The 10,962-nt window shown below is 37.2% G+C and overlaps 1 protein-coding gene across 1 annotated transcript; it reads left to right on the top strand.

Annotated features, from left to right (window-relative positions):
• Positions 1 to 880: 880 nt before the first annotated feature.
• On the top strand, positions 881 to 10,634 carry LOC140146729 (uncharacterized). Its single transcript, XM_072168602.1, has 6 exons — positions 881 to 1,070; positions 4,140 to 4,191; positions 4,915 to 4,980; positions 5,471 to 6,016; positions 6,929 to 7,223; positions 7,986 to 10,634. The coding sequence occupies exons 1-6, from the start codon at positions 1,068 to 1,070 to the stop codon at positions 8,245 to 8,247; spliced, it is 1,224 nt and encodes a 407-aa protein (XP_072024703.1). The 5' UTR covers positions 881 to 1,067; the 3' UTR covers positions 8,248 to 10,634.
• Positions 10,635 to 10,962: the final 328 nt, after the last annotated feature.

The following is a 10,962-nucleotide window of genomic DNA, read 5'->3' as shown; positions in this document are numbered from 1 at the left end:
ACTGGGGCCGGGTCGGCGCGGCATTGGCCTGGGTGAAAAAGAGGGGGCTTTCCGTGAGACTGCGGAATACATGTCTGGGAAAATGTTACAAATTGGGCTTTCAGTAAAATTTCCAAAAAACGGGGTCATTCCGTGAGACTGGGAAATTGTTCAAAAAGTCAAGAAAATTTACAGAAAAAAAACTCATTCGGTGAGAGAAATTTGTTCACAATTCCTGAAAAAGGGGGGTCATTGGGTAATATTATTACTATAGTAGTAGTAGTAGTAGTAGTAGTAGTAGTAGTAGTAGTAGTAGTAGTATTTATAGTATTTATATTAGGCCAAATAAAAATAATAAACACGTTTCACGTCCCCTCTCGTCACGCATCCTTTTTTGAGGTTTCTTCAATTTTATTTTTATTTTTTGAAATTCAGTTATAACTTTTTGTGATAGTATAAGAGGGGGCCTATCTCTCATAACAACAGATAAAAAGAGGCCCCCTTTTTCCAGGCATTATTGTATGCGCTAAAACAGCTCTAATTATGGGTATTACACCGATTTTGCGATCATGATAAAAAAATAAAAAGCCCCCTCTTACTCCTTTTTTCAAAACCCGGACGTGAACATGGTGAAGCATGTTTTTTTTATATTTTACTTGGCCTTATAATATACTTTCATTGATAGAACAAAATCCAAGTATGAGATCACTATATAAATTGCCCTTTAATTAGGCTAGTACGCGTTCCGCTTTGATTCCGCTCGCTCCACACAGAGTTTGTGTGCAATATTTAATCAAACTGGCGCGCGAAAAAAAATATACGGGAATCCCGTCTTCAAAAAGCTTCTAAAAATAGATCATGACGCTCTTCGACTGCCATGTTCATGATGTTGTTATGCATGCAGTACTATTTTACACATGAGTGTTTGAACCTGAAATTCATCTGTTGATATTTCTACATGCTGTCAGATATTGGAACATATTTATTCAAAGCTAAAGGGCAAGAGGAGATAAGGAATATTTCTGGAGACAGGTCTGTGCTTGTGGTACCGGTAGCTTTCCGTCGCGTCGTCGGAGAACTACGCAAAAATGGTACGTTAAAGCCTTAAGGGATGGGGTATGAACGTTTGGACAGTATTTATTGTGGGACATTAGAGCACATCAGACATATCGAATTGCATTCTGAATACGAAGAATGTCCTGATGATATCAAATAATTTTGATTGTTTGAAATTCGCAATGTAATACACATTTTATGGCAAATTATTAAAAATTGATATTTGACAGTATTCGAAGTAAACTAGGGGGGCTATATAAATCTGATGATTTATACTCAAAGTATCTGTAGGTGGGATGAAAAGCCGACGATCAATTGAAAATTTTGACCTTTCGTATTGAAGATATGGATTTTTTTATCCCTAAACACCAAAAAAATGTAGGTCTTTTTTGGAAAAAAATCCATATCTTCAATATGAAAGGTCAAAATTTTCAATTGATCGTCGGCTTTTCCTCCCAGCTACATACACTTTAAGAATATATCATTAGATTTATAAAAATTTACTTTGAGGACTGTTATATATCAAAAATGTGAAAAATATCAAATTTTAATAATTTGTCATAAAATTTGTATTATATCGTGAATTTCAAAAGAAATGAAAATTATTTGATATCAGAAAGACATTCTTCGTATTCAGAATGCAATTCGATATGTCTGATGTGCTCTCATGTCCCACAAAAAATACTGTCGAAACGCTCAAAACGTTCCTTCTAGATCCCTTATGTATACGATTTCCGTCAAATTTTGATTTTGTTATTCTTTATTCAAAATGTTGAAATAATATTAGTAATAACTGACGAGAAGGGTTGCTGTCCATTTTAGGTTGAAATAACAAGGTAAAGTGAAAGAAACCCCACTGGTTATTTTGGCCATTTAACACACAGTTCTATGGGAGGACATATCATAATTTTTAAATTATGATAATATGTCGAACTTTGCTCTGTTGGCCTACAAAGACAACAAATTTGGCCGATTCCATTTAGGTGCAAGTTGGGACGTGTGTAAACATTACAAATAATTATGCCAAAAAATCAGGTTTGAATTTTTTTTACCAATTTCATATTATAAGATCGTACATTATGGCTTTAAAGGAAGGTGACCTGATATACGAGGGGCAGTCAGTATGTATTAAGAGTTGATTTGTGACGCCATATGTGGATTGTTTTCATGGCATTTCTCAAATGGCGAAAAGGACCCACAATATGAATATTGATCCCGAGGAGTACGTCACCACTTGTGGGACTTTAAAAAAAACCCCATTCTTTAGGCCTACTTCTTTCTCTTTCGTTTGACACCGCTCGGGGAGGAGGGGGTCATACCTTCTTGGCATTCCGAGATATGAATATTATTGACATGTCTTACAAGGAGTGTCACCCCGGTGGGAATTTTTTTAAATACATTCTTTACTTATTGACCTAGGTCTTACAAGGTGTGTCACCCCCGGTGGGAAACTTTTTGATACATTCTTTACTTCTTCACTCAGGTGTTCATCATACCTCTTGGCATTTCGAGATATGAAAAGGACCCAAAATATGAATATTGACTTTGGTCTTAAGGGATCTAAAATGAGCGTTTATTGCGTTTCGACAGTATTTTTTGTGGGACATGAGAGCACCTCAGACCAGAGAAGATGAGAATCAGACCTATCGAATTGCATTCTGAATACGAAGCATGTCTTTCTGATATCAAATAATTTTCATTTTTTGAAAATCACAATATAATACAAATTTTATGACAAATTATAAAAAATTGATATTTTTCAAATTGTTGATATATAACAGTCCTCGAAGTAAATTATATAAATCTAATGATATATTCTTAAAGTGTATGTAGCTGGGAGGAAAAGCCGACGGTCAATTGAAAATTTTGATTTTTCGTATTAAAGATATGGATTTTTTCCCAAAAAGACCTAATTTTTTTTTTTTTTGGGGAAAAAACCCCATATCTTCAATATGAAAGGTCAAAATTTTAAATTGATCGTCGGCTTTTCATCCCACCTACATACACTTTAAGTATAAATCATCAGATTTACCAAGTTTACTTCAAGTACTGTTAAATATCAAAAATATCAATTTTTAATGATTTGCCATAAAATGTGTATTAAATTGCGAATTTCAAAAATCAAAATTATTTGATATCAGAATGATATTCTTCGTATTCGGAATGCAATACGATATGTCTGATGTGCTCAAATGTCCCAAAATAAATACTGTCCAAACGTTCATACCCCAGCCCTTAAGGATGGGGAAATTATTTTTTATTATATTCTTTACTTTTATCTCTTTTATTTGACACTACTGGGGGGGGGGTTCATACCTTCTTGGCAATTTGAGATATGAAAAGGACCCATATGAATATCGACCCGGGTGTTATGATGAGTGTGAGGTGGGGAAATATTTTTATTATATTCTTTACTTTTTCTCTTTTATTTGACCCCATAGGGGGGAGGGGGGTCATACTTTCGTGACATGTCCATTTCAGACCAAAAGGTTAGTCAGTAAGTTAGTAAGCAAGTAACATAGGCGTTATTAGGCTCTATTATGCCCGGGTTGATACCATTTCATAGTTCACCACAAAAAAATACCGGAAAACTGACTTAAAGGAAGTCTCCGGCAATCACAACATTATTCCTTATAATGTTAGAAAAATAATTATCAAGCACGAATCACATGCTTTTATTTAAAAGAAACTCATAGTGACCATAAAAACGAATAAAAACATCCGTTTCTCAACACGCGATATTCAAAATTCCCGGGCGCCGAGTGCAATGACGTCCCAGTAATACAATGAACATGATGAAGGCTGACGACAATTGAACACAAATAACCATTACGTCATTGCACTTGGACAATTTCGGCGCGGGAATTTTGAATATCGCGTGTTGAGAGCCGACTGTTTTTATTCGTTTTTATTCACGTTTGTTTTAAATAAAACAATGTGATTCGTGCTTGATAATTATTTTCTAACATATAAGGCATAATGTTATGATTGCCGGAGTCCCCCTTTAATGTTTTGCTATATGTTCTCACTCCGAGGGGGGGGGGGGCGTGGTGTCATTGATTTCACTACAAAATCATGAATAATATGATGTCCCTTATTTTCAGGCATCTGAGACAACAGATGTGGACACAATGGAGTATGATGGCATGTGGTTAGGTAAGACGTCATTGGTTGGATTTATTTGGATCTAGAGTCAAAAATATACCGGGAAATATACAGGGGGGACAGAGGTCCCCCCCGTGAGAAGCTGGGATAATCATGAATATATCTGTCCCATATTTTCATGATATTTAAGATTTGTATGCCTTTTTTTTTATAACTTTTTCATGCTTTTAGCCCTTTTGTTTTGTATCATTTTCGTCAAATTTCACCCCTTGAAAGCGGGCTTGAAAGTTGCTTTCACCTGTATTTTGACATACATACATACAACATGTATAATGTATTAAGAATTGCGATCAATCATCATCAATTCGTCAAAATCAAAGAATTGGAAAATATATGCAAAACATAATTAATTAAAGAAACGGAGCTCAGACAAAAGGAGAGAAAAAATCAGAACCGTTCGGATTCGAACCAGCGTGCACTAACGATTACATGTCGTATAGCTCACCACCACACGCCACAACAGCTCATGGCGGATCTACCGGGGAATTGAACATGTAATGATTTTATTCTCTCGAAAATGTCTCACGGCCAATGTAATTTTAATTATAATTAGAGAGGGCGGCCTATCTGCTGTGTCCTGGCAGAACATCAGTCAATATGAGACATTAAATATTAAATGCGAGGATCCAGAGGATATGCCTGAGAAAATATGATTATTCCAAATTGCAATATTATTAAGAAACATTTTTCCACAATTGGTTCATTTTCTTACAGGTCCTGATTCACTGAGCCAGATCCCAGCTGATCTTTTAGATGAATTCTTGGGTCCTGAGTACCAAGGTAAGGCGTTACAGATTAAAAACCACTTAGAAATATCGTGGAATAATTTTGTTCAGAAATTCATATTCTATATTTGATCCAGTTAATTTTCCACCAGGGCATATATTAAATCAAATTGTTTAGGAAGACGCCCTCGATTTCCCCCTCAAAATTCTGACTTTACATGATTGTAAATGTACTTTAATGAACGAACATAACCGCAAAAAAAATCCACTCTTCATAATTGAAGACCGAATTAAATGACTAGTTTGCGTATGACGTCCTGTCAACCAGACCAAAAATGTTGTACTGCGCTGGTCAGCAACCAATCACATCGTGCCTCTGTCTTTTTTAATTCGGTCTTCAATTATAGGTGCTGTCTTTTGTTAACATCTGAGATGTTTAATTGAATCAAAATTTAATTCATACAATCGCAATAATTAGTTGAACTGACGTATGACTGCGTGACGTCAATTTTGTTCCTTTTTTCTTTTTTTTCCTGGCGATTCAGCATCGCCTATGCCAGGGCCAGCTGTTGCACCAATGGACATAACTAATCCCCCTTTGCATCAGCATCAACCATGCCAATGGAATATTGCAGAAGTCACTGATGACGCAGCAAATTTGGTAGAAACAGTTACCCCTAATCATGCTAATGGAATTCCAAATGGAGAGTATCAGCAAACTCAGCTGGATGAGCAGACTATCCTTGCAATGTTAGATAATGGAGCCCCAAATCAACCTCATCAAGATCATCTCGCAATGCCTAGCAACCCAGTGTGTCCAGAAGCATTTGGAGCAGTTCCTGTTCCAGAAACATCTGGAGTGGCCCCTGTTCTCACCAATGTGGGGTTTCAACCTCAACAGCAGCTTGCAGTAGATGGTGGCGGGACAATGTATCCAGATGCAGGTGCTGACAGATTTCCAACTCCAACGGCTATCCAACCACTGACTGCAACCAATCCAGTCTCACCTCAGAACGCAATGAGTCCTGATTCATCGACCATATCGTCAGCAAATCACAGATCACCCATGGGCAATGGGCACGTGCAGAAGTGTAAGTACTTTATACCCATTCCAACAACATCCAGAACATGTACATATGCTTTTAAAAGATATACCATGAACAAAATTAAGAAATATTTGAAATTGTGTTTCAGTACTCATATTTACTTACCAAAACACCCAAGCAATTAATAAAGGAGTACGGCAGTGTAGTAATAAATTATATTAATAATAATAATGTCTGTAATAAATAATGACTTTGTTTTTAATACCCAGTCGGTGCTGTGTCGGAATATAATTTGACATTGTGTATTTTTAAAGGTTTGGTATAAAAACAAACTTTCTAGCTATTATTTAGGGGTTCATTTATAGAATTGAGGGCATGCTCGATTGTTTATACCCGATAGGGAGCCGAGGGCATAAACAACGGTCATGCCCTGTATTATGTATATGAACACCGCTCTTCAATCCATTTACAACTCCATTTGAGGAAAATGGTTTTACCGCCCGTTTATGTTTTTATAGCAAACTGTCAGTTGGAGCTTTCGTCAAGATCACCTCAAAATTAATAACAGAAATGCATTGTAGCCTGTCTCTTGCCTACAGATCACAGTTAGCTGGCCTAGCCTTACCCCCAGTTAAATAGATTACCCATTTATATATTAAAACCGTATAAAGTAGGTTGTCCCTTGACAACTGAAGATTTGGTGGCTCTGAAAAGAGCCGTTCAAATGAACTACTCCTTGTCCACTAAAAGGTTGATGACTCTAAAAAGAGTCGAATGTAGTAGGTGTCCTATCCTACAGAAGATTTAGTGGCTCTGAAAACAGTCGTTCAAAATAAGATGCTCCTCGCCTGGTGAATCTATTCTAGAACCTTTCAATTGGACTGCCCTTTTTTTATAATTTTGCAAGATTTTCAGTCATGTTGATATTGATTACCTTTGGTCCTTTCTACTTTACAGGTACTTTCCAATTTCATCCTAGGATGCAACTACGTGTCTACTACAAGCACGTGGCCATTACACTAAAAAGTGGCACCGAGATCAGCCAAGGTAGCCGCCATGAAATCAACAATCCAAGTGGTTTTGTCATCTATCATGACCGTATCAGGCCTGGTTGTATACCTGAGAGTGCGGTGCAGTTTCCTCTCGAAGTCAGTAGAGCACCTGATCCCGAGAAGCCATGGTTGCCTTCAATCCGACTGACTCTTAAAGATACTGAAATCATTAACAGCATTTGTAAGGGCATGAAGGGAGGGTAAGGAAGGTCTCATTTCACGACTGGTGTTGCATAATACTTACTTGCTTACTTACCATGCTTGTTTACTTATTTACTTACTTACTTGTTTCAAGCTTTATAACCAATATGGTTGTACACGGACCGCATAATTGAAGACCGAATTAAAAAGACTAGTTTGCGTCTGACGTCAGGGCAAAGACGCGACATGATTGGTTGCTGACCTGCGCAGTACAGTATCTTTGGTCTGGTTAACAGGACGTCATACGCAAACTAGTCTTTTTTAATTCGGTCTTCAATAATAGCAATATCGAGCCAGTGTTCCTCAGGGTTCCATTTTCGGCCTTGCATTGGGCGTGGAATATAATTGGAACATATGGGTCCAATTCAGAACTAATACTGTTGTAAATCCTAAACTATAACAGTATAATCATCATGTCAGGTTCTATCTTTCATATTGGCTTGCATTGGCTGTGATTTTGTTTTGGGAATGTTTGGCGCCACTTACCTTATATGGCTGTTAATCATAATCATGATAATCGAGACGAACATGAAAACATAACAAGCTCATTGTGTGTTGGTTCAATCTTTGTTTTTTTACGTCTGTTTATTGGCTTTTGAAAATAATTAAATGTCGTGGGTGCCTCCTCATAAGCAATATAATCATACATCATAACAGAACCCCATATAACCATAACGCCCCCTGGTAATGGCCTTTTGAAGAAGAAGTAAATTCGGAAACAAACTGAACACGGCCTAATCCCTTCTTCCTTTCTTTTGCAGGTTACATGTTGAATGCGATAATGGGTGTATCTACGCCACAAGATACAGCCATACAGTTGTTTACTTCTGGTCCAACGACAGCGAAATACCACAAACCGAAACCAAAAAGTTAGAAAGGAAGCAAAAAACACTCGTTTTCGACTATACTACTTACTTGTCGAAAGTTGCAAAGTTGGCGGAAAATCGGGACGCCCGGATCTTGAATGAACGACTTCCGGTCATCGTATTCACCTTCGGATTTCCTTGGGTGGCTTTTTTCTAGCACTCCTCTTAAGGACACATACGTACATATTGAAGTGACGCCTGCGGCAGCTGTGCAGTGGCTATGGAATCTTTCCAATGGTCGGAACTGTTCCATTCCTAAAGGAAATATCAAAAAAGACGATGTACATAAATCGAATGATCCGCTTTCATTTTAAGCCCATAACTCTTCTTGGTCTGCCCATCAGTATGATCTACGTGCCTCTTGGTCATTAAGATCAAAATAACACAACTGGATTTGACAATTACGTCAATTAGGTCACTTTCTGGACTGAACTGGGTTGTATGATATGTTGGTGAAGTGGTCATTCAGGGACAGAGAAATTGCTTTGTGAACTAAATAAGGTTCTCAAGAAGAATGACTTAAAACTTTAGCGTAATAAAGGTCACACAAAGCTGGACAAGTCTGACAGAATAATGATGTAACTGATTCCCATCTGGTCAAACTTGTGACAAGCTGGTAGAGTGGTCATCTCATGAACCGGCCACTTTAGAATTACTTTGGGAACTAAAGGTATCATCAAGAAGAATTGATTAAAACTTTAAAGAGACTTGTAGCGTAATGAATATGAAGGTCACATTCTGGAAAGCTGGACTAGCCTGACTGAACAAGGTCATAATGATGACACTTATTCACGTATCTCGGTTATGTATTGCCCTTGGCTGTATGACTAACTGGTAGGATGGTCATCTTATGGAACTGGAACTTGAGAATTCCTTTGTGAAATTGTGAACTAAGGCTGTCAGGACGAAATGCTTTAAACTTACTTGTAGCGTAACGATAAACTGCCAAACAAAATTTAGAGGGCTTAGATTAGAACCACAATTGCCTATTTATTTTGTAACCAGGCCGGTATATAGCCGGGAGGGATGGGTTTGTGGAGATACGACGCATACCCCCTATCCACCAAAAAGTCGACCTTTATAAACATGTTGTGTTTAAAAGTGCCCAAAGGTTTAAAAAGAAACACCCAAAACATTAACGTGCGTTAAAAATTTAAACATGTTGGTTAAAAGCTACAATTGTGTGATTCACCTAGTAGTCCGTATTCTAACAGTGTGGATGCAAGCTGTTTATTTGCCCGAAAAAGGTAAGCACCCGCCATAAATTCTGGGCAACGGACCTGTTTAATTGTTACAGTAGTTTAAATTGTGGCCCGCCGACCAATTGTGGTTGTTGGTTGGCCATTGAGCATCTCAGAAATGTAAATTAAACATAGCAAAGCAAACAAATCTTTAAAATGAATTTTAAAAGTAAATATTTGTACTGCCAAGTTCTCGTTGCAATATCAATTACAATTTCAAATTGTCTAAAGATGCGTTAGTGTTTACACGTACTGTGAGTTGGATTTTGTTGTTGCTCACTGTTCAGTTGTACTTAGATAAAAAAAAATTCAGCACTGATTTTTTTTTCATTAGACAAAATAATAATATCATGTTTTGCCAAATTACAAAAAGGCAAAGGGCACAGAGGGTAACCTGCTTCCAGTAATTACCTGGTCATAAAACTTAAATCTAGCTTTATTAATTTAGGAATTCTTCGGTTTAGAATTTCTTAATCATATATATTTATGTGGTGAAAGCTTATCTTGGTTTCTAAAAAATAAATATCTACACATAACCAATTATACTTTTTGGTTAAAGATATTCAAAACTATGAATATCCAACAAAAAGATTACACCAATCTTATTTGTCTGTTTGTAAAGTTTGGTGGCTCTGAAAAGAGCTGTGCTTTCTGTGGTTCGGAAACATTTTCTGTCTCTTTCGAAACTCGATGGCTCTGAAAAGAGCCGTTTAGTTAACATATGGTAGATCCTTCATGTAATTATTTCGTGTAAGCTAATCTTAACCCTAATCCTATCCCTAACCCTAATCATAATCATAGCCCTAGTCCTAACCCTAACAATAAGCCTGACTGGACTTAAAAAACAACAAGGCCGCAGATCTCTAGACTTGATTGTCATAGCATACAAAAACCCACTAAATGTGTATTATTTTTGGGCCCTTAGTTTCCAAAATTGTCCAAATATTGGCAGTTCAACTAAAGCATTAAGATTGGGAAATGTTTCATTTGGCAAAACAGGATATTTTTTGAATCCAAAAATTTACTGCTGTATTTTCCGGGAATCAATTGTTGTAGACGTTGGCTTGATTCAAGTCATTGTTATGTTGATTTGCCACGTTAAAGGTAGATGGTCATATTGCCTCATTAAAGGTAGATGGTTACATTGCCTCATTAAAGGTAGATGGTCACATTGCCTCATTAAAGGTAGATGGTTACATTGCCTCATTAAAGGTAGATGGTCACATTGCCTCATTAAAGGTAGATGGTTACATTGCCTCATTAAAGGTGGATGGTCACATTGCCTCATTAGAAGTAGATGGTCACATTGCCTCATTAAAGGTGGATAGTCACATTGCCTCATTAAAGGTGGATGGTCACATTGCCTCATTAGAAGTAGATGGTTACATTGCCTCATTAAAGGTGGATGGTCACATTGCCTCATTAGAAGTAGATGGTCACATTGCCTCATTAAAGGTGGATAGTCACATTGCCTCATTAAAGGTGGATGGTCACATTGCCTCATTAGAAGTAGATGGTTACATTGCCTCATTAAAGGTGGATGGTCACATTGCCTCATTAAAGGTAGATGGTGACATTGCCTCATTAAAGGTGGATGGTCACATTGCCACGTTAAAGGTAGATGGTCACAT

This window comes from Amphiura filiformis, chromosome 2 (genome assembly GCF_039555335.1).
Source record: "Amphiura filiformis chromosome 2, Afil_fr2py, whole genome shotgun sequence".
NCBI lineage: Eukaryota > Metazoa > Echinodermata > Ophiuroidea > Amphilepidida > Amphiuridae > Amphiura > Amphiura filiformis.
This window is presented reverse-complemented; position numbering and strand designations above follow the sequence as displayed.

Bases quoted from the DNA above. Each gene is read 5' to 3' on its own strand.
- LOC140146729 (XM_072168602.1), top strand. The intron at 4,192-4,914 runs GTAAGACGTCAT...ATTTTCTTACAG, and splicing joins GTATGATGGCATGTGGTTAG to GTCCTGATTCACTGAGCCAG. The intron at 7,224-7,985 runs GTAAGGAAGGTC...TTTCTTTTGCAG, and splicing joins TGTAAGGGCATGAAGGGAGG to GTTACATGTTGAATGCGATA.